The 26,247-nt window shown below is 38.8% G+C and overlaps 7 protein-coding genes across 8 annotated transcripts; 2 read left to right on the top strand and 5 right to left on the bottom strand.

Annotated features, from left to right (window-relative positions):
• Window positions 1–1,172: 1,172 nt before the first annotated feature.
• LOC119986568 (NDR1/HIN1-like protein 10) lies at window positions 1,173–2,189 on the bottom strand. Its single transcript, XM_038831185.1, has one exon. It carries the CDS (start codon window positions 1,981–1,983, stop codon window positions 1,348–1,350), a length of 636 nt encoding a protein of 211 aa, XP_038687113.1. The 5' UTR covers window positions 1,984–2,189; the 3' UTR covers window positions 1,173–1,347.
• Window positions 2,190–3,950: 1,761 nt separating this feature from the next.
• Window positions 3,951–5,081, bottom strand: LOC119995698 (NDR1/HIN1-like protein 1). The gene has a single exon (XM_038842203.1). The coding sequence runs from the start codon at window positions 4,901–4,903 to the stop codon at window positions 4,274–4,276; it is 630 nt and encodes a 209-aa protein (XP_038698131.1). The 5' UTR covers window positions 4,904–5,081; the 3' UTR covers window positions 3,951–4,273.
• Window positions 5,082–8,968: 3,887 nt separating this feature from the next.
• On the bottom strand, window positions 8,969–10,166 carry LOC119995257 (NDR1/HIN1-like protein 10). Its single transcript, XM_038841710.1, has one exon. It carries the CDS (start codon window positions 9,874–9,876, stop codon window positions 9,016–9,018), a length of 861 nt encoding a protein of 286 aa, XP_038697638.1. The 5' UTR covers window positions 9,877–10,166; the 3' UTR covers window positions 8,969–9,015.
• Window positions 10,167–11,467: 1,301 nt separating this feature from the next.
• LOC119984151 (ubiquinol oxidase 2, mitochondrial-like) lies at window positions 11,468–13,592 on the top strand. Its single transcript, XM_038827975.1, has 4 exons — window positions 11,468–11,966; window positions 12,108–12,236; window positions 12,760–13,248; window positions 13,342–13,592. Exons 1-4 carry the CDS (start codon window positions 11,604–11,606, stop codon window positions 13,399–13,401), a joined length of 1,041 nt encoding a protein of 346 aa, XP_038683903.1. The 5' UTR covers window positions 11,468–11,603; the 3' UTR covers window positions 13,402–13,592.
• Window positions 13,593–14,610: 1,018 nt separating this feature from the next.
• LOC119995277 (ubiquinol oxidase 2, mitochondrial-like) lies at window positions 14,611–17,007 on the top strand. Its single transcript, XM_038841734.1, has 4 exons — window positions 14,611–15,474; window positions 15,603–15,731; window positions 16,036–16,524; window positions 16,630–17,007. The coding sequence occupies exons 1-4, from the start codon at window positions 15,088–15,090 to the stop codon at window positions 16,687–16,689; spliced, it is 1,065 nt and encodes a 354-aa protein (XP_038697662.1). The 5' UTR covers window positions 14,611–15,087; the 3' UTR covers window positions 16,690–17,007.
• A 294-nt stretch (window positions 17,008–17,301) lies between these two features.
• On the bottom strand, window positions 17,302–22,730 carry LOC119990264 (exocyst complex component EXO70A1-like). The gene is made up of 11 exons (XM_038836146.1): window positions 22,538–22,730; window positions 22,315–22,410; window positions 21,610–21,815; window positions 20,792–21,034; window positions 20,050–20,188; window positions 19,767–19,979; window positions 18,660–18,865; window positions 18,320–18,517; window positions 18,145–18,244; window positions 17,753–18,003; window positions 17,302–17,625 (listed from the first exon to the last, which is right to left on the bottom strand). Exons 1-11 carry the CDS (start codon window positions 22,694–22,696, stop codon window positions 17,508–17,510), a joined length of 1,929 nt encoding a protein of 642 aa, XP_038692074.1. The 5' UTR covers window positions 22,697–22,730; the 3' UTR covers window positions 17,302–17,507.
• Window positions 22,704–24,773, bottom strand: LOC119990308. Of its 2 annotated transcripts, none has more exons than XM_038836168.1 (2): window positions 23,606–24,773; window positions 22,704–22,828 (listed from the first exon to the last, which is right to left on the bottom strand). In XM_038836168.1, the coding sequence occupies exon 1, from the start codon at window positions 24,303–24,305 to the stop codon at window positions 23,607–23,609; it is 699 nt and encodes a 232-aa protein (XP_038692096.1). In that variant the 5' UTR covers window positions 24,306–24,773; the 3' UTR covers window positions 22,704–22,828; window position 23,606. The 2 variants fall into 2 exon arrangements, with proteins under 2 accessions (XP_038692096.1, XP_038692086.1); XM_038836158.1 differs by lacking the exon at window positions 22,704–22,828 and adding an exon at window positions 23,082–23,443.
• Window positions 24,774–26,247: the final 1,474 nt, after the last annotated feature.

The following is a 26,247-nucleotide window of genomic DNA, read 5'->3' on the forward strand; positions in this document are numbered from 1 at the left end:
GACAATCCGATGTGGGGTTACAATTTTTTATACTCTCTCATACTTATGCACTCAATTATGCAAGACTCAAGAAGTGGTCACAAGTAGAGGTCTTGTTCAAATTGATCGTTTATTTATTATGATACTATGTAAGAAAATACAACCTAAACACATCAAAGTGATATTGTCCATTCTAAACTAAATACCTGCACGAATTTATTCTCATAAACCTTTACTTATATCTCAGTCAATTGAGTTATGTCAATTACGATGTTGAACAAAAAGTCTTGAGATTATGTTACACGTACATTATAATTGCAACCTCGCAAGCCCTGCCTCACTAATCTTATGAACAGTTTATTTGTGTGGGCATATCAATTTATGTTGTTTGAAAAAAATATAAGAAAATGAATTGAATAGAAACTCGGGCCGGGCTTAGGATTTGGAGCAAGAGCCCAATCACGACTCAAAAGTGTATATATATATATATATATAATAAAAAATATTATCTAGACTTCTTCATTATAAAATATCTATTATCAAATTAGGTAATCAATGTTCCATTAACATCAAAATCAAATTACCGACGCACCAGATGTGGTTGAGTTGACAATCAATTGAGTTAAACATGTGTTAAAAGTTAGATTCCAACTATAAACATATTTCTCTATAATACTAAAAAAAATCAAAATCAAATACAAAACGTGCAAACCCCGCCAGTTGATTTATATTGAAAACAGCCAGTTGATTTACACTGAAAACAACCTAATCCTTCAGAGGTTTTATTGGTTGACAAGAGGCAACATTTTCCAATGTGACATATTGTTCATTATTCTATTTCCTAATTATGTCGAATGAACTAATTTATTCAATATCACCACTATCTATGTTATATCATCTATGCCAATCCAAAGTTTATTTTTAATATATAGTTGTCAATTGACTTTTTCATACTTAATAATAGAAACTTGTATAAAAAATGTTGGGATCCAAATAATTCATCTTGTCCATTGATTGATGTAAATATAGGGACTCACAATACTTGATAATTGAACCAGAGAATGACATGTCAATCACTAGGATAACTGAAATTCCATCTACTGGATCCATATCACTTCTGAACTTGTATGGAGTCCTGTTTTCCTTCTCTCTATGTACACAATAAACTGTTTGACCAAAATTTTAAAAGGAAATGAATATCACCGTCCACAATTTATTTATTTATTTCACATCAAACAAAGCCATGAACATATAATAAAATCTGTAGACGACCATAACAACATGAAGAGAAAAAAAAAAGAATGAAAAAATATATATAAGAACAAAAAGCAGGAAAAAAAAGGGCCCAAGACTCGATCAAAGAAGTGATCAGAAGTAATCAACATCGCACTTGACCGTCCCATCCCCGCCAGCCAATCTTCCATCACCAGAGTTCACCTTAAAATCACACTTGACGACAGGCTTAAAAGAACCTGTAACGATGTCTCCCAACCTGAGCCTTACCCTCAAATACAGATCCAAATTGAAACTGTAAAGCCCATTTGCCTTCTCTTTATTTTGAAATTCCACCTCAGAAGGAGTCAATAACATTGTCTTGTTGCCTTTGTAATGGGGGCTTAAAACATTAGTACTCTTGTGGCCTTGCAAGAACTTTGGCATGAATTCGCTACCCACAATCCGGTTATCGTACACAGCTCTGGCCTCGATCGCATCGTAGTAGATTTTGATCCTTCTGTTGGGGTTGCGAATTGTGATGTTCACTGCAAGGTCGAAGTGCTGCGTTGTGTTGTTGGTGTAGTTGAATTCGTTGAGTCTGACGTCAGACAGGTGGAATTTGACCCTATTTGGTCGGACTACCAGCCAGAATATTAAGAGTGCAATGCCAATAATGACGATGATTGAAATTATGATTTTGAGGAGGAGACTCAGAAAGCAACAACAGCCGCAGCTAGAGCGACGTCCCGGACGGTGGTAGGTTTGCGGGGGTTGATTTTTATCTGCCATCGGAATAAGGCTTCGAAGTTCGAAACAAATAGACAGAGGAGTTGTTGCAGGTGGTTGAGACAATTGATCGAACACTTGGAGCGCACTTGGCCGACGAATGCTAGAATCTTAGAAATAAACGGTGAGAGGATTATGGGTGTATTAATAGGAGAGAGGGTGATGAATTGTGAGCGAGAAAGGTGGAGTTGGGTAAGGAACGACTGGGGAGAGCGGCTTTGTCAAATTGACGCGGCTGTTTTGTTTTGTTTTATTTTATTATGCACTTGTTTTCTCACTGGGAGCTGAAGAGGTGTATGAAGTATGAACAGCCTCAAGCTCAAGCAATATCTACATGGAAACTTCCAATGAAAGTGCAAGACAGTAGACTTTTCAAAGCGTTCCTCAAGGTTTTTTCATATGAATGGGTATAAGTACAACAAGAAGGCTTCATCTAGACGTCAGTCAAAGGAAAGATGGTTCCTCCTCTTCTTTTGGGATTATTTTTTTGGCAACCAGACAACCTGTGTTAGAAAAAACTGACTGAAAAGGATCCGAGTATGAATGAGCCTAATAATTAATCGGTTTTAATGAGAGAGGCCCAAACATTACAACATGGCCGATGAAAATATTACCCATTAATATAATAACGGCAATGGGCCCACGTCAACTATTCATATTTGAATAGACACGTTATACAGTGCAATGGTGTCCAGCTCAATACTCCATACAGAAAAGCCCAATTCCCCGACTGGGCGTGGCAATTTGGCATCCCCATTACAGTGTGTGTGTGGGGAAAACGGAAGGCCCGGGTGGTAGAGAATGAAAATATGGCCATTAGTTCAGCGATAAATTATTTGTTCAACTCGGCCAACAAAAGGCCTATTCATGTTTTGGGCCTCCTTGTAACTATGAGTATGAGCCCATCTTTAAGTTTGTCACTTTCATTCTTGGTGCCCAAACCCAAATTATATTAACGTTGCAATTTAATTTATGATTTTGGAGTAGAATAAAAAAAATGCATATGCAGGGTTTGTATGGGGATTTGGGGGCTCCGCAATTCGTATAAAATTGTAGAGTCTACAATTTGAATTTAATAATTTTAGAGATATGTTACATCACACCATATTTTTGTTTTTGTCATTTTTAAAATTTGTACCCCTTTTCCAACATTAAATGTGACTTGTAAATTTTAAGAAATTGTGTAACCCAAATCCTTTGTATGGAGGGTTTCGTATTACAAGCATCACCATGTATGATGGATGGAATTGGGTATTGGAGTCACTTTGTTTGATTTGACCATGATTAGCCAGCCACTCTTTACTTAGCAGTTAGCACTCTATTGGGTCCCAATATATAATAGTATAATGTGAATTTGCCACTTGTTTACCAAGCTTGCATGTGCGTGGACTTGATGGATTTATATAATTGTGACTAAACTAAAGGAAGATAAGGACCAATGAGAGAAATGTTCCTAACAATTCTGTCACGCCATTATTAATTTGTAGGTAATGGGTGTGGGTGAAAAGGACCACCACTCAACCATGTGAAAGATTGAACCCATCTCAACCACACCCCCAAACAATTCAGACTCCTCCTACTACATGTCTACTGCAATTTATTAGTTTTTCGCTTATGTAATATTTTTTATACTAACTATTTCAAATATTAAGATGAATGCACGTGATTTCATATGAATTATGTGAATTCATCTCAACATTTAAAACAAAAGGTAAAACACTCGGAAAATGACAATTTATATTCTTGCTAGGTTGGAATTAGGTGCACCACACCACATAATTAACTAACTTAATTGATATATACATATGTGTGTATATATGTTTTGATGATATAGGGGATGAGCGGACTGAAAAATAAGAGAAATAAATATAAAGTAAAAGGATAGTGAACATCATCGATCATATAAACTTTTTCATTATAAAAAATGATAGACAACGACGCGGCAACTTCCACTTGATAGTGGATTGCTATTTATTGGAAATAAATTATCAATTCCAAATTTTATTTATAAATATGCAATAAAATTATTACAACTTGCATAAGAAATCGTAATTTTGCCATTCGTCGTCTAATATGATTTTTTTTTTCAATTTATTGTTGTAGCAAAATGTACAATTTTATAATTTTTAATATTTATCACCTTGTACCTATAAGACAGAAATTGTAGACACTTATTAAAAAAAATTAAAATTAAAAACTAACGGCGTTAGAAGAAGAAGAGAACAACTTGGCACACACATAACGCCGTCAGCCCATCTTCTTTGATACTGATGATCTGCTCCGCCAGAGGTGGTCAAACACTCACGCTGCAACTGGTGAGCATCTGGTACTTGACGGCGTTGTCACCGACAACGACCCCCGAAGTCTGGCTCCCGAACTGAATAAACGCTGGACACTTCACGTGGAGACGATATCTTCCGGTTGTAAACGTTCCAACTTTGAATCTTACCCGTCCATCAATCTTGATGATCAGCGCGACAGAGCCTGTGGACTGGTCCTGACTCAGTGTGACGGAGTTGTACGGAGCTACAGGTACGGAATTACCGTAAATGAAAGGAGACCACACGTTGGTCTCCTTGTCGCCCTCGTACTCCGGAGGTATGGAGGTGCGGAGAGTGATTTGCTGGTTACGGTAGGAAGCATAGATGCTCATCCTATCATAGTAGATTCCGATTTCATCGTTAGGATTTCGAGAGGATATGGTGACTTGGAAATTGGAGGTAATGAAATTTGGAATGGAAGCATTGAAGGCGTAAACGGTGATGTCTTGGATGATGAATTTGGGCTTTTTGGGCTGGAGAACGGCCCAAACGATAAGGATTGTGACCAGAACGATGAAGAGGAAGATTAGAATTCCCCAGAAAATTCGACGCCAGATTTTTTGGCGCTTTTTGCCATGGCTGCCACAGTCTTTTGCCGACATAGTGAAAGAAGTTTGAGAGGAGAGTGAATGAATACTATGAAATTAGTTGTTTTTGAGACAAAGAGAGAGATGGAGAGGGCTCTGCTTTTGTGACCGTGCCTTGCGGCGAACGCGTTATATTGTGGGTGTGATGGTCTTCTTTTGAGATATATTTGGACGGTGGAAGGGTGAGGGTGCTTGATGTGTGATCACTAGAGTCTTTCATAAGGAAAGTGATGCTGTTTTAGCTTCATTAGCTGACTTTCGATGACCAAATTACCATCATATATTAACTCAACAAACAATAATAGTTACTCGATGAATATTGATAATCGTACATCATTTTTCAACCTAGAACGACATCATATAAATTTATTTTTACATAAGTTTTTCACCCGACAGCAGAACAAAATCCAGTCTAACACTCTAATATGTCTCCTTTTTTTATGAGTTATAAGGTGTAGTATATTGTCGAAATCATGGTATGGTTAAATCGGGGTACTGTTTTATCAAAGATAAGATTGGTCTAAATAAGCTCACAACCTGCTCCAGTACATGTATCTTGCAACCATCTCTACATAGTGCTGTTGCAATAATTTAGTAGAGAAGTTAAAAGACGATATTACCCTTGAGTCAAAAAAGGGGGCGGCCGAGCGATTTTTGTCAAATGGAAACTAATTAGAAAGACAAATAGGCCAAATACGGAAGAAAATTTAGCAAATAAAACATACAATGAACGCAAGCTGGATGTGTTTGGGATGTCAATTGATTGTAAAAGATAAACCACTTTTGCGCCATTAGCCCTGCCTTATTATTATGCCTTTTTTTTTCCTGTTTTTTTAAATATATATAATAGTTGAAGAACATACAATAATAATAATAATAATTTACGTGTTTAAAAAATGTTTTAAGAGCGTTTACCACCGTCCGATGCTGATTGGATGAGAAAGCTCATGGCGACACGTTTCTTCTAGATACTGCACTGAGGCCCCACTACTTGCCTACCTGTCCTGACAGAGAGAAGCCACCAACTCATCCACCGACTTTTTCTTCCAGAATATGCAAGGAGAAGCTTAAAATCTATATGACCATCTGCTTGCAGCCAAAACTGAAAAGCCTAACCTAACGCACAAGGAAACATTGAATCTTTTTTCCTTTAAATATCCTTATTATATAATTCAAATTTCAAATTGTGGATGTTTACTTGAGTTATAAAGAAGTGTATGAGATCCTAGAAAATGAAAGCTTGTGCTTTTTTTGCTTTTTTTTTTTTTGTTTTTGGTGTGTTTCCTCCCTTTCTTTGATATGGTATTTAAAGGTAATAAAGAGGAGAAAGAAGTGTTAATAAACACTTGAAAGAGTTTAAAAGCATGCAAACTTTCCAAAACATATAGATGGATCAATTAATATGTTCACACCCTCTGCCCACCTTGATTTCATTGATTAGTCTCTAACCGAGTACTCTATCGATCGTTCAAAGAGTAGTCAAACAATGTTTGCTTCGAAATTTCAAACTATGCCCATGTGATGGGGTTGGGCTCTCTACTATATTTAGTTTGTTTGTCCAAATTCAATTTTCACTCACATTTAGTCCTTCCAAACAAGCATTACCCATTTCCCATTAAGGTTTGGAGTTACCAAACAAAACAAATTTTGGTAATGGAGAAAAAAATCATACAATATTATTTTTTAGACATTCGATATGGATCTAAACTTGGGTGGTCATTTTCGCAAACATAGATGTTTCTCACCCAACGATACGATAAATTGGATCAAAACCCATTAATGTGTGACCACAAAGTATTGCTCATAGTAATATATATATATATATATACACACACACTAATATAGTATATAAAAGTAGACTATTAAAATAGCTAGGGGACTATAGTGGTAGTAACCAATGAAATAAAGATTAAAGCTACCAAACAAATTAAATCAACGACTAAATGAGCACACCACAAGAATACGTCGATGGTAGGTAAACAAAACAAAAGTAGTTTTCTCATTATAATTTACAAAATTGCTAGATAGCCCATATAGTGGTAGCTCATGAGAGCCCAAATCTCTTAAACTAAATTTTAAATCGTTTTAACTCTAAAAATGCATGTTAGATTTTTTTTTAAAAAAAATACATATTCAGAATCAATGCATAAAGCTCTTTATAATAAGATCCATTGTCGATAAGTTTTATCGGTAAAATCTTAATTCCATTGTTTATTTAAGTGGAATTTCAAAAAATAATCAATTTAAAACTAAAAAATGAATTCTAGAATGTGCTTTAAAAAACAATGAAATCTATATTAAAATAATAAATTTTAGACAATAAATTATGAGATAAAAGAGTTAAATAAAGATATTCCATTGATTAAATCAATGAAATAAATCTATTGGGTTCCCATGGGCTACCAAACTGATTGGACTACATGTCATTTTCGTATGATTTATGATAGACATCCACTTCTAGAAATACGTATTAAGGTACTAACTCATATAGTCCTTATATGAAGAAGGCATGCGAAGACCCTTGGAAGGAAATCATATTTTTGATTCTCAGAAAGAGAAAGTAAAAGGTAAGGCAAGGATATACCTAACATGAGGACTGTGAAGACACTTTTGTCCTTTTATGTGGTATATACAGTACTATAGAGGGATATATGATCCCACAAAGTAGTTGCTTTTCACAAACGTTTAGGCGGATTCTTATACCAAATCCTGCTATATTCATAAAGTAGGACCAGTACCCCCTGCAAGTGCAAGAGATCATCCTTGAAACTCTCAAATATTCCTATATTTTCACCCCGATTTTCTTACATTCTCAAACAACCTACGCAACCTTATCATGCTGTCTCAGTTGCCGGTTGGTTTTGGTCTGGCGCGTGCTTGGCACGTCAACTGAGAACTTCGTCGCGGATCGTTCACGCGCTTTAGTATGGGCCTTTGCTTGTCTACGAGAATTGGGCCACTGAAAGAGACAAAAACCCGGAAAGTGAGATGGAAAGGAATAAAGAGCATGGGCCAGGGAAGTCTTACTAGCGGGGAAATAACATAGCAGAAAAGTCGAAACCAAAAAAAGTTAAAGAAAATTATAGGTCATGAAAGAAAAGGCATATAATTTAGTATGGGTAGAGAAAGTTGGGGGCAAAGATTGATCGTTGGATGTTACAATCACCAACTATCGATAGTGAAATAACGAAAAGGTAATATGATATGGTATGGACATGTCTCTTTAAGCTTTGTTACTTTGTCATTTAATCAAATAAATTAACTTATCGAGTTGAATTGAGGTATTTCACATTATGTATATCATATCCTAACATTATTGTCCACGGCTTATGCATTATTTCATGCATAGATAGCTAGGCTACCAAGAAAAATTAGAAGTCCCGATTGACTAGGCTGCCAAATAAGATTTCCATTAACTGGTACTGCACATCTCTGGTTGAGTGTTGGGTTCTATAACTAATAATTGATATAAAGCAATTGCTGAGATCTTAATTTGCGATACCTTTTAAAAAAAAATTAATCTTAGTGGTTGCTCGAGTGATGAAATAACTGCATTTTTATATAGAGAGGGAAATTGAGGGACGGCATAGTGCTAGTGGGATTGTAACTATCAAATTTTTAGGCGATACGACAAATTTTATGAGGATATTAAAGTATGGGCCTACAGCCTAGTGTCCAAGCAATAGCCCAACAGGTACAAGTTCAAGCCCAATATAAAAAAGTTTCCATATTATGACCTTGGTCTTGGCAGAAGACTTGGGCCCAATGGATAGCCCACTATCTATATTTTGGAAATATTTTACGTCTTACAAAATATGGGCCGTTGGGCAGCCCATTTGGATGTTTTCCATGTTCATATAAGCCCATATTGATTCATGCATATGTATTGCCTCTATGAGCTCCCATTTGCAGTCAACACTATTCTCCAAGCAGTTCAAAATCATTGTTAAACTTGGTCAATTCTGCAAAAAAATCATTGTTAAATAATCCAGATTTCATACAATTCATCGCCAAGACTTGTCGTCTTAACAAATATTATTAGCAACGAAGTGTACATAAAAAATGGCACTGTTATGGTCATTAAGAACTAAAATCCAAATCCATTATTATTATTTTTTATTTGAAAATCAAACACGTACTGTGCAATCCATAGGCTTGTTATCCGTTAACTTCCCATTACCAGTAACACCATCAAAAACCACCTTCAAATCCTCACAATAAACTCTCATATCAATATGTCTCGTCCACCACCCAGATTTAAACGTAGACCAAACCATCAATCTCAAACTGAATTTCACTGAACCCCCACTTCGCTCCTCCGCCATATCATCCACCACTGCCACCCCCACCACCAGCTCACCATGATCCGTATTGTTCGCCGATAACTTCGTTTGCGTCATCATCTTCTCTCCTGTATCCAACTTAAACGGCGCCATATCAGAACTAGCAAGAATTTCATCGTGATTGTAAAACACAAAGCTTTCGATTCGATCCCCATATACTCTCAATTTGTGATTCGGATTCTCGATTGTAAAATTCCCCTCCCAATTGGCCGTGAATCCCGGTTTGGTGCTGAAATTGGAGACAGAGAAGGTCTCGAGCCGGAATTCGGGAATTTGGGGGCGCAATACGAGCGAGGTAATGATAGTGGTCATACACGAGAGGACAACTACTAGAATAATCGCTGAAAGAATTCCGCGAACGAGGCCTGAGCTCTTTGCTTGTTGTTGGTAATATGCTGCCTGAGGGTTGTAATAGGCGGCTGGCGGGGGTTGCGTGTACGGATGCTGGTGGTGGTGGTGGTATTGATTGTATCCTGGATACGGGTATCCAGGTTGTCCAGGCGGATACCCCATTGCAGGCGGATAACCCATCGTTGGTGGGTAGACAGTTGCGGGAGACTGTCCTGATGGATTGTGATTGACATCGGAGGAGGATGAATTACCGGATTCTTTCCTCGGTTGATCTTGATCGGATTGCGATGCCATTGATTTTTGTTTTTGGTCGTTTCTCTCTCTCACTCTAGAATCCCGAGAGAGAGAGAGGAGATTGGAAGAGAAGGAGAGATTGTTGGAGATGAATTAAAGGAGATGCAGTGAAAGATAGCCAAATAGGAGTGGCATTGGTAGCAACGCGTGCATAGCGTTAAGGTTGTCAATTTGTCGGGTGATTTTTGGGCGAAACCGACAATATTACAAAGTAAACAAGCAGCATTTACAAGGCTCCCATGCCTATTTTTTTTTGTTCATTCATCCTTTTCTATGTGGGGTTGCAAATAATTTGTGCCATCCATAATAAAAGTTAATAATTTCAAAGCATTAGCATCGTACAAAATGAAACCCACAAATGCTATACTTTACCAAAATACCGTTCCAATAAGACACTTACATGTGTCACTATATAAACTATAAAGTGACGGAGAAGATATCAGACTGGGGAGCATTTCGGAGAAACAGATGTCACTTCAGTCCCTACCCCTTGGTACTACCAAACCAGCATAATCTAGGGAGCCCTAGATAATCTAAACACCTCATGGTACCAAAGAGCACCTGTTAAGCTGTAACCGATCAGGAATAAGATCCCAAGAAGATTCGCAGAAGATCTCAGGAAGATCCACAAGAGCTCCTCAGGGGATTCACCCTGAGAAATCACGTCCGTAATCAGGGGCTATCCATGTTTCGAAATACATATAAAAGAGACCTCCACTCAGGTAAGACTCTCACCTTTTTCACTTTTTACTATTAGGTAAAGAGAAAGTTCTCGATATTGAGCTATCTCACTAACCCTATTGTATACTGAACTAATTTGATCGTCGGAGCGTCCTCTGAAGTACACCTCTTGGACTCTGTAGTTCATATTTTCTACTTGTTTAGATATATAACTGCAATCTCTTGATGCGAAGTCTAATCAACTGAGACGCCTGTCGAACGGAGCAATCATTTAATGAGAAACCGATAGGTGAGATTTTACAAGTCATCACTTTTTATTATACTAAAAGAAAGTTAATTAGTGTCTGATAAAAAAAAAAATTAGTGGAAAGTTATGCTATGAAAGAATAAAATATACATAATTAATAATGTTGCTAAGACTTGAGATTGTATTATCCGCGCGATTTAAGTTTTGGTTATGGAATATGGGCGATATTGAAGATCAGGTTTTCAGTTGGGCCATGATCCGATTTTTACTTGGGCTTGGTATGAATTTCAAACCCTGTTTAATTCCAAGGCCCATTTTCCAACCTCTGGCTCTCTACTTTAGAACTCAAAAGTGCAGGACGAAGGTCAACTTTGTCAAACCACAAATATATTTCTCTAGCGGCAGAGACGAAGTCGCGTAGGAAATTGAGACACGTTCCTAGTAGTTTGACTTGGACCCCACGCATACTCCGCCTCTTGCTACTTGTTCTCCAAGAAATGCCAGACCAATAGACCATCATATGTATATTTATCTTTACAGCTGTGCTTACTAAAATACCCTCTGACTATCGATCTAGAAACTTCAAACGTTTCGCCATGGGCCTTTCTAATTGGTCTACTACCTGTCATTTTCTTTAACTGGCAACGTATTTAAACCCTGGAGGTATTAAAACCCTCATACCCTCCGCGTGACGAAGCATACAAAACAAATAAGCTAACATTTCTGCGATCGATTTCTAAGATTTCGGCTACAGATTTTTCTCTGGATCTTGATATCTGATACATTACTGATCATCGCCATGATGAGTCGTGGTGGAACAAGATTGGCCGGTTCATCGTTGTCGGCGTTGGGCCAACGCTATTTCTCAATTGTCACTGCTCGGTCGGTGTCGCATCAAACGGCATCGGGAATCCTGAACGGTTTGGCCGGGGCTCCTGTACGGAGTGTGACCTTTTGGGCGAGGGCTCCAGTTCTTGGCTTGAGAAACGGGAGCAGTATGGCTCTACAGGGTGAGAAGACCGATCGGGTGAAGAAAGAACCGGTGGCAGAATCCGCTGGAGCCCCTGGTGGAAAGGATGAGAAGCAGATCAGTTATTGGGGCATTCCGCCTGAAAAGATCTCAAAAGAGGATGGAACGGAGTGGAAGTGGAACTGCTTTAGGGTAGGTTCCAAATCTATCGGATATTGTCTTGAAACGTGATGTTTTGATTCTGTGGTCAAATTAACTTTATCTTTTTTTTCCTTCTGAATAATCTAGCATTGATTTACGTTGCTTTGTATTGTGTGAATGATTTATTGGCAGCCATGGGAGACATACAAGGCGGATTTGTCAATCGATCTGCAGAAGCATCATGTACCAACTACGTTCTTGGACAAAATGGCCTTCTGGACTGTCAAGTCTCTTAGATGGCCAACTGATCTGTTTTTCCAGGTATTCCTTCGGCTTTCCAAGATATTGATTGATTTGATTTGATCGTTTTTTAAAATTTTCTCTTCCAAAGTTGTTTGGCTGTCTCTGTAAACGAAATCATACTGTTTGGACTATTTTAATAGCTAGTACGGATTGTTTGTTTTTGTACGAGGTCATCCTAAGATGATTTGATCTTATTATAACAGTAGTTTACAAATGATTTGATTTACTTTTTAATAATAAATTAAGAAAAAAATTTATATAAATTAAGCATCTTCTTCTGATTATCACGGGCCATCCCCAAAAAGTTGGATGTTTTGTTGTTTTGACTTTTGACACGCATGTGTTGGGCAAAGAAGCAAGAAAGAATATTGAAAGCCGAACAGGGAAGGCTTGAGCACTGTAGAACTATATGTTCAAGGAAAATATGAAATTTCCGTTGGGATAAATCTTGGTTTGGTAAAGAAATTTATCTTTGCATATACATGCAGTTGTGACTATTGCTTAAAAATCGCTTATATGGGTTTACTATTGTGAATTACAGAGAAGATATGGGTGTCGGGCAATGATGTTGGAAACAGTGGCAGCAGTCCCGGGCATGGTTGGTGGGTTGCTACTGCACTGCAAGTCATTGAGGCGATTTGAGCACAGTGGGGGCTGGATCAAGGCTCTGCTGGAAGAAGCTGAGAATGAACGCATGCACCTCATGACATTCATGGAAGTAGCCAAGCCCAAGTGGTACGAGAGAGCTCTGGTTTTTACTGTCCAAGGTGTTTTCTTCAATGCCTACTTCCTTGGTTACCTCATCTCTCCCAAGTTTGCACATCGAATGGTGGGGTATTTGGAGGAGGAAGCCATTCACTCATACACTGAGTTCCTTAAGGAGTTGGACAAGGGGAACATTGAGAATGTTCCTGCTCCTGCTATTGCCATTGACTACTGGCGTTTGCCTGCAGATTCAACCCTCCGAGATGTTGTGACAGTTGTGAGGGCTGACGAGGCTCATCACCGTGATGTGAATCACTTTGCATCGGTAAGGAACACAGATGGATTTACTTGAAGATGTCATCGATTTCCTTACTATACTTGATATTGACGATCTTCTTTTGAATGGATCTGATTGCAGGACATACATTACCAGGGTCGCGAGTTGAGGGAGTCTGCTGCTCCGCTTGGGTATCACTGAACTGCTAAGAGTCGATATTATGTATTTTAAAATCTGAAGATGTATAAAAGCTATGAATAAAGAAAGCTGACGGATGTAATGGTATCTTTTGAACCTTTTGGTCTACAATTGATTCTGATGTAAAATTGTTTTGAAGTTTTGTGCTTGTTCCTAATCCATGCAATAGTATATGTTGCTTGATTTTCTTGGCATGTGTTAGTTGTCTATTGAATCTCTTCTCCAACGGAGACTTGGAAGTTGGGATTCTTCAATTTACAGTTAGAAGAGTCAAATCAGTGATTACTTCATCGGTTCCAAGGAGGATAACGGGGTAGGTGTGTCAACTCAGGGATGTTTGCATTGTCTTTGGACAGTATATTCATCTGATTATTGTAGAATACAAGTCATGAAGCCAATGCAAATGAAACTGATGCTGGTTTTTGTTGGAGGAATACAGATTTCCTGGAAGATACCTTCAGGTGATTAATTGAGATCAGCTGAGCACTTTCTGCATAGATGAGGCCACCCTTTGCAGGCAGAATCCATTAACTGGTATGGTCAATGAGATTAAATCTAAAGCATTTCAGAGGTTACTTTGGTTGTACTGAGATATGCAGGGGGGAACTAAATGATATTAAGAAGATCTGCAGTATGTTTCTGATGGAGAATCAAGGGAGGAGGAGGATTAGAAACTTCTCTGATCACTAGCTTAAAGATCAAATGGCATTTTTGTAGGTTAGATCATAAGTAGCTGCTTCTCTTTATCTTCAACTCTGTATTCCAAAACCAGCGGAATGTAAAGATTCCAGCAACATCTCCCCATTTGTGGCACAATCACCTATAGGGTATTGAATGCCCCACATGCAATCAGCCTGAATTTGATACTGAGATGGTGTTTAAATTCTATCTTAAGGTGTTTAGAGCATCCACAATGGGATGATTTTAAAGTGCTTGAGATGATACTTTTTTAATAAATTACGCGTTAGATGTTCACCATGAGTACTTGAGATGATACTTTCTTGATAAGTTTTTGAAGTGTGTGGTAATTGATGAATAGTGAAGAGAGATGATGAAAAAGTAAGAGAGATGTGATGAAAAATAAGAGAGAGATGATTGAAAGAAAGAGAGAGAAGATGAAAAGGAAAAGAGAGGTGATGAAAAATAAAAGAGAGATGATGAAAAGGAATAGAGAGAAAATAAAGAAAATGAGTATAGAGTGTTGGAATGTATGGAGTGTTGATGAATAGTGTAGGTTGTGGGACCCAATCACCCAATTAAATTGTGCCACCTAAGAGAGAGGAGAAGAGAGATAATATAATTTACGGAAATTTGGAGAGTGTGCACAAGTAACACCTCTTAGAATTTGATAGTCGGAGCAAGTGCAAAAAACTGTTTCTTTCACAGCACTCCAGGCTGGGAGAACCAGACCATTGACACATCAGACCCAAGGGTTTCTCTGGCTATAATTGTAAATGCAAACTCGTTACAGGATACACTAGACTCGGTCCATCAACTATAACGTCTGGTCACAGTTTCTGATTAGTGTAAGTTAACAACACTTGTCAATCTCTGCAATCATCAGCAATTTCACTCCATGACCGTATAAAACCCTAACGCTTTCGCATGAGAGGTTCGGAAGCAGAAACGAGCCCATAAACGCTCTCCAAGATTTTCGATCTCTGAAATACTAGTGGACACGATATCACGATGATGAGTCGTGGCGGGTACAGAATGTCCGGTTCCTTGCTGGCCACGGTGGTTCAACGTTCCTTCTCAACCACCACTGTTCGCAGGGTACCGAATGAAGTGGCTTCTACGATCCTGATCGGTAGGGGCAGTCACCTTCGCTGCGAGGCTCATGTACGCAATGCGATCTTTTTGACGAGGGCTCCAGTTCTGGGAGTAAGAAACGGGAGCAGTATGGGTCAAAAGGGCGAGAAGGGCCAGAAGGAGAAGGAGAAGAAGCAACCGTTGGCTGGATCCAAAGGAGGCGCTGGTGGAAAAGACGAGAAGCAGATCTCAAGTTACTGGGGCGTGCCGCCGAAGAAAATCACTAAAGAGGATGGTACGGAATGGAGGTGGAACTGCTTCAGGGTATGTACATATATATGTATATGTATTGGATCTTGTCTTGTGTAGCATTGTTTCTATCTGATGTGATTTTTTTTCAATGATTTAGTGTTGATATAAGTTGTCATCGTATTGGAATGTTGTATTGGCAGCCATGGGAGACATACAAGGCTGATTTATCGATTAATTTAAAGAAACATCACGCGCCAACATCTTTCATGGATAGAATGGCTCTCTGGACTGTCAAGGCTCTCAGATGGCCTACAGACCTCTTCTTCAAGGTATGCATTTCTCTTGTGAAGAAGAAATTGGATTGTTTATGTTATTCACAGAGGAATCTCAGAAAGATATGGGTGTTTATGTCTAATATATTGGATATTTGTTGGAAACAATTTGTTTGTCTTAACTCAAAGCCCTTCAGACAAATAGGGTATGAACAATTTTTTCTTTTCATATAATGTAGTCTAATGCAGCCTTTTGTATCATTTGGATATACTTAAAAAAATAATGGTAAGTTGTTCTTAAACGACTATGGGCATACATGGCTTATATATATATAAGATTCACTACACCTGTGAATTGCAGAAAAGATATGGGTGCCGGGCAATGATGTTAGAAACAGTGGCTGCAGTCCCAGGAATGGTTGGTGGGATGCTGTTGCATTGCAAGTCATTGAGAAGATTCGAGCAAAGTGGCGGCTGGATCAAGGCTTTGCTGGAAGAGGCTGAGAATGAACGTATGCACCTCATGACATTTATGGAGGTAGCCAAACCCAATTGGTACGAGCGAGTTCTGGTGATTACAGTCCAAGGTGTTTTCTTCAATGCCTACTTCATGGGCTACCTCATCTCTCCCAAATTCGCACACCGAGTGGTGGGTTATCTGGAGGAGGAAGCCATTTATTCGTACACTGAGTTTCTCAAGGAGATGGACAAGGGGAATATTGAGAATGTCCCTGCTCCTGCCATCGCCATTGACTATTGGCGCTTATCACAGGACTCAACCCTCCGAGATGTTGTCATGGTTGTAAGAGCTGACGAGGCACATCACCGCGACGTTAATCATTTTGCATCGGTGAGGAACTCATGTTCAACTACCTACTTCATGATGGAATTATAATTGGATTCTTTGCTGCATCACATATTGATGGGTTTTTTTTTTGCATGAACTCAATTGCAGGACATACATTGCCAAGGTCGTCAGTTGAGGGAATCTCCTGCACCAATTGGGTATCACTGAAGCAGAGCTGCTGAGAGTCAGTGCCGTGGTTTTCCAAGTCTGAAACAAACAAAATATTTATGGAAGATATATAAGGATGTCAATTGACTTTGATCAACGTAAATAGAATTGGAGTGTTATCTAATTCTTGCTTCTTAATCAATAGAGTATTATTATAAGCCGTGTGATTGCTTCTGTCTCTAAAAGCATTTTGCTAAGTCGCTAGAGAGTGGGAGTTGAGAGAAAAGCCTCGGGATTTTTTTTATTTTTTATTTATTAACTCGGATTATATATAAGGTTCTGCATGAACCATGTCTTCCACAGTCCACACAAGGACTGCATCTGATGCAGAAGAGGAGCTGTCTTGGACTTTGTTAGTTGGTTGTTAGTGGGCCACAAGTTGGTCCCGTCGGCCCATATCTGAGTATTGACTATTGAGACGGTTACTGTGGGCCCACCAACAAAGGTGATGTAACGATATTTAAAGCCCATTTATCTTTCTTTTTTTCTTTTATCTTTTAATTCTTTTGGCTGTCTTAAGTTGTAGAACAGATTAGCGAGAGCCCAGCCCAGCCCAGCTGGCCAGGGCCCCTTTCCACCCTACCCCATACATGCCAATAATAACAACGGCATCCTCATCTCTCAAGGGAAAAAAAGACAAGTCGAGTATCAGGAAGACGTGTATGCAACTCAAGTTTACAATTAACCTTCTCCTTTTCAGGTGTTAAAAGCTGAATAATGAAAGACTCGTGGAGGATCAATAAATCTCACCTACAATGAAGTACATACATTGAACTTCTAAATCTCAGAGAAAACAACCTTAGCCCTTCCAGAAATATTTACCGTTTCTGTTCATTCCAAGTCTTCCCCTCAAAGAATTCATTCAGCATATGATCCAGATCCTCTGGTGAATATCTTATGTACTTCAGCGGGTTCTTCCCATTCTCTATCAGAGGCCTGTAACACATCAAAAACGCATTAGCATTGACAATATTAAGAGTGAAGAAGCAAAGTTCCATTACAGGAAGAAGGAGAAGAACAAAGAGCGAAAGCTATAACAGGTCACAGTTATAGCTGAACTTGCCCGAAGCGTTTCTTGAAAGATCGATACGCAGGCAAGAGAATCTCCGCGACAGCTAGTCTCAAAGACTCTCGTAACTCGCTGTCTGGTACTGTCCATTGAGATTGCTTTTGGTGAAGTTCCTCGAATTGAACGTTGAACATTTTAAACCTATCTTTCACCATTGCTCTTGAGAGTCCACTGCCACTGGCATCACCTCCCATTGCACTACCACCTGATGACCCATGTCCCTGAACTGTGAGACACTGCAGAATCTGCAAATATAATGGACAAACTGCTAAGTTTAGATCCCTAAAAGCGACAAAACTAAACCAATAAAATAAAATTTTTAGTATATTTTAGCAGTACTTTCATCAAGATTTACGGATGAAATCCAAGTGATTTTGAAACAAAACCTTTGCCCAGGAAACTCGCTTATAGTGATTTGCATGCTGCTGCACAATCCTTCTGTGTATTTGAACCCAGTCATCCCCCAATAAATCCTTTGCTTCAGACCTGTAAATAAATATTTAAAGTAACATACTAGCATGTTTAGAGGATGAAAAATAAACAAGAAGGATACAAACCAACCTTCGCACAGATCTCACTATATAGTGAATGTTGTTCATAAGGAATAACTGAGTCAATGCAGGATCTTTGTACTGCTTGGATTTTCCATCCAAGTTATTCTGCAGAGCATGCATAATCCTTGTTGTTACAGTTGCTAACTGTTCATCTGGATCATTTTGGTCAAATTCTTGGAAGAGTTGCTTCAATGTTGATTGGTAGCTAGGAGTAAAGAATGATCAATTGTCAGATGCATAATGTTTACTGTCAAATGCACCAAGTATAATTGTTTGGAAAACAAAACATGGAAAGAGAAGACAAACCACCAACTGCAGAACCAGAAAATAAACCAGTTCTAACTTACTCAAAGAGAAACTTCACATAATTTATCACATAGCTGGTCAAAGGATGAACAGTTCCATCAAGGACAGCAGTTTTGGTGGCATCTTTTTCGACAGCTTCCTCGAAATCTCCAAAGGTCTCTTGTGCTGTCTGAGCCAGCCTTCTTGTTAAACCCAAGGCAGACTCTCTCATTTCAAGGCAAGCTTTGCTTTGAAATAGTAATTCAATCTGCATCACCACCAATTTAGTAAAAGCTTTGAAAACAGTATTTTAGTGGTATCAGTTTCATCATAGAGGAAGTTATGAAGAATTTTTCATGACTAACTTCCCTTATCATTTTGTAATAAAAACAACAAGGTGATGTCTAGTAGTATATGTGTCATTTTCTTCCACCATTATTCTAGTCCAAGTCATCTCTTATAATTTCTTCCGGAGGTAGAGACTACTGACTGTTAATATATTGGTTTACTAAAGAAATCATTTTCCAAAAGTTAACATATTAACTTTCACGAGTTCAAAATTCATCTTCCCTCATGTTTTAAGAAACCATAATTGATCCTGAAAACAAGACCTTGAATCATCAAAAGATACCTTACTGATGGACCAATTGTCAACGAGATTCATCAACAGAAGATTATCTTTTTAACAAATACTGATGTGAATGCAAATATGTAACCATTGAAAAGGCTTGTGTGGACTGGTCAAGAAAAAAGAAAAGGGTTTAACTTATAAAAGTATTAAACCCCCAATTTTCAAGTTCTCCAGGAACACTCCACAAGAAAAACAGAGGTGGGGTACTATCCAGAAATAAAAATTCTTTTTATGCCAAAAATTCAAGTATCACTGTTTCTCATTTCATTCCGTAATTGGAAACTGTCAGGAAAAAATTTGGTCTGCCCTTCAATATTTCAAGTAAACTATATAAAAGGTAAATAACTTTCAGGCGCAAGACTCCTACAATGGACGGTGTTTTAGGGTAGGGCAAGATGTTCGCAGCCTTATCCCTGTGCATGCAAAGAAGTTCACAGTCTTATCCATGTCCAATCAATACTAACCTCTCCAAATAATGGAAGAAACTCTGAAATGGATAACATAAATAAATGAACAAGAAATGTGGCAGAGTCCATACCTCTGATTGAAGTTCTCGCATTATCTCATACATGTCCAATAGAACAAATAATTTTTCAGGAGACCTCTTGCTTTTGGCAATAGCCTCACCAAAACTAAGGAGCACAGCCACACTGTTTGCAGTGACTTCGGCAAAGCACTGATCCCTCAGAGAATCAACACCATCAAGTATTTGATCACAGATTGTCTTTTCCCCGGAAAACAGCAGCTTGACCTGTTTCAATCATTGTAGCGTAGTTGGAAAGGGATCACCTCAAACAACATAAATTTCATGTGAATCTTACAGAAATCCGCATATAGTGTATCCAATTCCCAATTTTGGCCTCCAAAACCTCCCACTGCATTTTTTGAAGATCATCTTTGCTAAGTCTCTCCACACCCAGTTTCTTGAGGCTCAGTTCCAAAACTGAAGCACGGGTATCCCTAGCATTTGTAGATTGTATACCATTAACATTAAAAGTTAAAAGATTCTAAAAGAAATTTTAAATAGAAAATGCAAGATATTTGGCCTAGGTAATAGGATTAAAATATTGACCCGCAACCCTTCGAATTACAACAGAAGACGAAAGACTCCAGTACCTCCACTTCCATTTTTTTTTTCAGGTATCCAATGAGGATCATATGTCATACATTTATTTTTTTAATTTGAAAACATAAGAATATTGTTTATGCCAATTTTTCCAGTCAGCATGGTCAAAATAAAGGGAGAATTTATGGTTTATTTGAGTTAAAAACCAAGATTATACTGTTTAAAGAGTATCAAATCTATGCATCTCATCTAAAAAAATAGCTGCGAGAATAAATTCAGTTGAGCACTAAATCTCTTCCAATTGCATGTTTTTTCAGGAAAATATCTCCTCTTGAAGGGTTTCAAGGACAAATATTGCATTATAACTAAAAAATGTAGCACTACAAGCAGTTCTACTGAATCAACTAGGACGAAGATTAGAAAGATATAATCACCGCAAGAACTATAGGCTATAGCAATCCCACAGCATCAGACTAGGTGGAGATGAATAAACACACCTGTATATTCTAAATAGCTGCTGTTGATGGCCAGCTTGAGCCATCTGTTGTGCTAAATCATGCAGCAAGGGCAGAACCCGAGGAGGAATTAGAGTTAGAGGTGTATAAACAGCCGTTTCTAAGTTCTTCTGGTGCTCAGAATGGCTCTTCCCGCCAGCGTCACCTTGCGCTCCACTTGAGGTGGATGATGGTCGTAAAGAGTTGGGAAGGCAATCATAAAGACGATCAGGTTCCACAGGCTTGCTGCAATTCAGAAGAATTAAACTTACTAAAAGGCATGCATTGATGACATCATTATGTAGCCCCAAGAAATGTATCAAAAGCGGTTAAACATTCCAACTCCGGGGGCATCCTACTACAAAATATTGTTAAATATCAAGAAATATAAATCTAACGTAATTTGAGCTCCAAAGAAATAGATATTCTTATGACTTGAATTTTTTAGCTTAAAATGGAACCTTTCTTATTGGAATTAAACCGAATGCATTTCCAAGAAGAATACCTGCATTTTACTTGTTTCAGAGGTTTTAAATCTTAAAATCTGTGATCTATCTATCCTCTGCTTTATTGGTCCAAGTGGAGTGACGAAAATTCACTGGACACACTCTAAAGCAGATGGAGATATAAGAGAGTAACTAACCAACTAACATAACAGTGCCATTCTCCAAAGATGTGTGAAATATAGTCAGGAGGTACGGTAATCAAACAGGTATAATAATGAGGTACATTTTACCAATGCATAAAAAAATCGAAGGAAGTAGTAACTCAAATGCTCTCAGCCACAATAATAAAGCATGACATATATATGAAAAACAAACCTGTAATTTGTCAAGAGCTGTCTAAACTCATCCTCTAGCTTTGAGATAGCTTTTGCAAGTAAGTTATTGGCATGGTTAAGCACTCCATCACTACTCTTAAAACCTTTGTTGCTGCTGAAAAACTTAACATTGGCTCTCAGTTGATCTATTGCTTCCAAGTAGCTTTCAAGGTCCTCATGTGGCCCTCTTAGAATCTTAGCCTCTGCCTATATTTGACAGTTAAAAAAATAGCATTGGGACTCACATGATTCTGTGCAATGATGTAACAAATTCAGGCACTGAAGCTTTATATATGCGAGTGATAAAAAATATCCATTGTACTTTTACTGCTATTGAGTGATCATTGATGAAATTACTAAATAGTACACATAATAGAGGAGAGAGTCCCATGATTGTAATAATCTGGGAAGCATGAAATAGGTAAAACCTTAAACAAGTTTGCCGACATGCTTCACAGATGGTAGAAACCGTAGAATGAAGAACCCTGTTTTCAGAATGTTTTCTATATTATGTCTTGAAACCCAATTCATAGCAGTATCGTAGAGGAATAAATTTTAACTTCAAATTATAGGATCAACATACTGATAAACTCTTTGACTAAGGGATCAGAGACCATTAGCCCCAAACTTGCAGTTACAGATTCTAAACTTCTGTTTTATCTCCATTTGTTCTCCTGTGAAATATGAACCAAAAAGAAATGCATACCTTTCGTGTGAGGTCGAATTGTGCCAAAATAACCTCTGCAGCCTTTAACGTCTTATCAATATTCTCGTGGGCTCTCCTAATAGAATGCGTCCTTATCTACGAAAATAAAAAATTAACGGAATGATTGAAAACCATTAGATCTCATAACCTCCCTCAATTCGAAAACAAAATGGAAGATCAGTGCAGAAAAATGAAATGGAAGAAATCCCCAATTTTGGAAAACCTGAGTAGGACGCATGGCCGTCTCGAGAGCGGAGAGGCGGTGATCAAAAGAGCCGAGAATGGAAACCATATTATCGGTGATGGTCTGGCTCTTGTGCAGCGAGTCTCTTATGAATCCAGCTCTCTCGCTCAGAGCCTCCATTGCTCTAGGCACCCCCATCTTTCGTTCTGTTTTCCTATGACTCGATAGAATTGAATGCAATCCCCTTGTTGGGACCTTCAGATGAAAATGCGACTCTGCTTTTCCGAATTTTGAGAAGCTTTCTCGTTGTTTTTCTTTCTATTTTCGTCTCTGAAGAAGACAAAAAATCAAGTAGTTATGAAGTACTCATTAATCTGGTTGAAGGCCCCTCTTTTAGGTCAGTGGGCGGGTCCCGCGTGATAGTACGTAGCTTTTCCAAGGCCCGGCCCAGCCTAGGTTTTGAAAGATGGCCCAGGATGACCAGATATAAGCTGTTGCATTAACTATAAAATTTTCCATTTTATTTTTCGGGTTCCCAAAATGGAGCCTTGCGAAATAGAAAATAATAAAAAAAAAATCCAACTCAAATAGAAACTAGATAATTGTATTGCAACTTTTCCAATGGATATTACATTGCACACCAAAGGAAAAGGAAAAAGCCCACAACCCCGGTTAACCACCCGGTTCTCGTGGTTAAGGCATACTCTCGAATAAGGTGATGACCAACTTCGAGCTAGAAAAAAAAAATCCCAAAATATAAAACCCAAACAGGACTCCATCCCCGTCCCCGTCCCCAAATTTCAGGCTGGACACACTTTTGATGCCAAACCGTTTCAACATTCTGAGACGGCTACACCAAAGACCCTACAAGCCTACTATTCCTTTCTCCTCTTCAACTCAATTTTCACACTGCAATTTCTCATCTTGTAATCTTGTATAAGAACCCTGAAAAAGGCCAAAACAGTTCACATCACTGTTTCATCGAACAATCAAAATTACCAAACCCTATTCCCTCCTCCTCCCTTGTAACATCACTCAATAAATTACTGTGGGTACGTTCTTTTACTTCCGTTAGTATTAATAGTCAAGAGAACGGAAGCACCGAACCTTAATCGGATCCTTTAACGGGCCGTGCAATTGGACCAGCCGGCGACCTGAACCCAAAAGTTACAGCATCATACACACACCAATGAAACCCGACCTGACGTTCCATATCCTTCGCTTTCACGCACTCCTCACACACTGCTTTGCGGCCACCTTCACTGCCAAGGCTACCGCCGTTCAAATCTCTGTGTTCCTTTCCAAGACTCAACCCCTCTAGTCCCATATTCATCAAGTACCTTTCCCGCTCCATCTCGAGCTCCCTGACCCGATTCTCATACCCTACCCGATCCAGAACCATGTGCGAGCCAAAATCCGTAATCGCCGGGCTGACGCTGCCGTCTCTTCTTAATAGCATCACATTAGCATGCGGGTTCATCTTCTTGTTGGTGATTTCATTCTGAATGTTATAGTTCTTTCTCCTATCGCGCCTCGATCGCTTCAGAACAACAAGAAAGAAGCAGTTCCTTTCGCGAGAAACCGCCGCAAAATTGACCTTAGCCGTGATGGGAATCTTGGAGCGTGGTTTCTTGCTGTCAGCGAGATAGGTAGAGAACTGGTTAGAAGAGATACCGATCTTACGACTCAAAATCGACTGGAACGTCTTGAAATCGAGAGAAGGGTAAACGACGACCTCTCCGATGCCGGCCTCTGTTTCGCCATCGTAGAAAACCACCGGGAAGGAGACCCCGGGAGAAGTCCCCATCGATGTTGCGACGAATTCTCGCGAACTTACGTACGGTTCCAGCGACTTCCTCTCTGATCGTTACGAACGTTTAATTCTTCTAATTGCGATGGGTGATTTCGATTGAGTACCAGAAAAGTGGACAGGGAGGGGTTTTATATCTCACAAGTGACGGGGTTTTGGTAGAGCTTGTAAATAAGGTATGGCGGTGGGGGTTATTTGTGGAATAAAATGAATCTTCCACCAATAGATTAAGCGTCTTCGAGAGACTTTTGTAACGGAGTGACTTGGGGCTCAAGTAGGTAGCAAAACGACGACGTAGAATGGATTTATGTTCGAGGATCGGAAATTCGCAGTCGTATCGACTCGCTTCTCCGAATTGCCCTCCTACATTGGTTGAATTTGCGCCCACAACACTGCTTCGTTGGCTTACATAGTCGGGCGTATCCATGGAAGCACATCCTGAAGGCTACAGAAGAAATTTGGAAAGGTTAATTGGCAAATCTCTCTCTGTGAATGGATGCGTAGATGAGGTTTGTTGATTACTTAATGATTATCGTTGTTTGTAGATATTTGCGGCCTCGAGGATTAACGTTCCAGACACCTTTCAAATGCCGCAGGTATGTATGCTTAGGATTTCTTCTCGATGAATTATTATGTTGAAATTCTTTGATCGGATTCATGAATATGTTGTGTAAAGTATAACAGAGTTTGGTTTTACTAAAATTTTGAATCATTTGTGCCTCCTTTTTAGTACTATGAACAAAATTTGAGATAAACAGTGTTTTGACTTCGAAGGAGTCATTTTCATTCCTTTATTTTATCTTGAGAATAATGGAGAGAAACGAAGGTTGTATTGATCAATTGATAGGACATTCAAGGGAGTAGAAAATGGATGTGTTGGTCTTCTCAAACTGGGACTGTTTTAGTTGGGAATGGTTTGCGTATCTGCATTATGAGACAAGGAGACGAGCAAAGGAAGCCTCCACTTGACTCTTTAGATCTCATTGGGGCAAGTTAGTATAATTTCAAGGAATGCCAACGGAGCAAATTTTCTGTGCAATTGTTGTACTGAATGCAGTGAATAAAAGCTACACGTCTTGATTTTAAGGAGCTCTTGCTGTGTGAATTCACAGAATTGTATGAAGAATTGTCAGTGGAAATGTGGCGAACAGAGAGCAAACCCTGGTTATTGCAATCTTATCTTTGAAGTTAGTTTCATATAATTTTCTTACCCCGTAGAGTGGTTATTAAACTTTTGTAGATGATGTGCAATGTACTTTAGAGGAACCAACGAAGTAACGAGGAAGAATTTAGTTTGGAGAGATTGCAGTTAAATATTTGTTGATTGTTCAATCAGTATTGAACATTTTGTTGTTGTACTCAATGCTGAACATTTTGTTGGTATTAAAAGAATTTGTGTTTAGCACTTTTCATATATAAACCAGGGATTACACACATAAGGATATATACAAAGACAATATGCAGAGATACAACGTTCTAATTGTAACGGGTATAAACTAAGCCAACTCAAGGATTACACGTGTAAAGGCAAAAGGTCACTTGACCAGAGAGTGATAAAGATGACCGTTGAAATTGTATTGTATTGAAATGAGCTTTACTATTGTTGAACTTGATAGGAGGCTGCTTTACTATTGTTGAACTTGATAGGAGGCTTCTAGACCATTGTTGGGCTCCTTCTTGATATTGTTAGTGGGCTTCTTCTTTATACGCCCGCTCAAGATCGTGGAGCCATCAAGGATGCCGATCTTGGTACAGAGAGCAAGAAATCGAGGACGAGGTAGGGCTTTTGTAAGTAAGTCAGCGAGCTGATTGCTGGTGTGAATGTGTTGAACAGAGATGACACCTTTGTTGACAAGATCACGCAGAAAATGCAGGTCTATAGCGATGTGCTTCAACGATTATTCTTCTTCCTCCATGGCAACTCACTATGATCGTTCTC

The sequence above is a fragment of the Tripterygium wilfordii genome, chromosome 3 (genome assembly GCF_013401445.1).
Source record: "Tripterygium wilfordii isolate XIE 37 chromosome 3, ASM1340144v1, whole genome shotgun sequence".
NCBI lineage: Eukaryota > Viridiplantae > Streptophyta > Magnoliopsida > Celastrales > Celastraceae > Tripterygium > Tripterygium wilfordii.

Coding starts and splice junctions, on each gene's coding strand:
- LOC119986568 (XM_038831185.1), bottom strand. CDS start 1,983: ATGGCAGATAAAAATCAACCCCCGCAAACCTACCACCGTCCGGGACGT.
- LOC119995698 (XM_038842203.1), bottom strand. CDS start 4,903: ATGTCGGCAAAAGACTGTGGCAGCCATGGCAAAAAGCGCCAAAAAATC.
- LOC119995257 (XM_038841710.1), bottom strand. CDS start 9,876: ATGGCATCGCAATCCGATCAAGATCAACCGAGGAAAGAATCCGGTAAT.
- LOC119984151 (XM_038827975.1), top strand. CDS start 11,604: ATGATGAGTCGTGGTGGAACAAGATTGGCCGGTTCATCGTTGTCGGCG. Junction 12,237..12,759: donor CAACTGATCTGTTTTTCCAG/GTATTCCTTCGG, acceptor TGTGAATTACAG/AGAAGATATGGGTGTCGGGC. Junction 13,249..13,341: donor ATGTGAATCACTTTGCATCG/GTAAGGAACACA, acceptor ATCTGATTGCAG/GACATACATTACCAGGGTCG.
- LOC119995277 (XM_038841734.1), top strand. CDS start 15,088: ATGATGAGTCGTGGCGGGTACAGAATGTCCGGTTCCTTGCTGGCCACG. Junction 15,475..15,602: donor GGAGGTGGAACTGCTTCAGG/GTATGTACATAT, acceptor TTGTATTGGCAG/CCATGGGAGACATACAAGGC. Junction 16,525..16,629: donor ACGTTAATCATTTTGCATCG/GTGAGGAACTCA, acceptor ACTCAATTGCAG/GACATACATTGCCAAGGTCG.
- LOC119990264 (XM_038836146.1), bottom strand. CDS start 22,696: ATGGGGGTGCCTAGAGCAATGGAGGCTCTGAGCGAGAGAGCTGGATTC. Junction 22,411..22,537: donor CGGCCATGCGTCCTACTCAG/GTTTTCCAAAAT, acceptor TTATTTTCGTAG/ATAAGGACGCATTCTATTAG. Junction 18,518..18,659: donor TATGTGAAGTTTCTCTTTGA/GTAAGTTAGAAC, acceptor CTTTACTCCTAG/CTACCAATCAACATTGAAGC.
- LOC119990308 (XM_038836168.1), bottom strand. CDS start 24,305: ATGGGGACTTCTCCCGGGGTCTCCTTCCCGGTGGTTTTCTACGATGGC.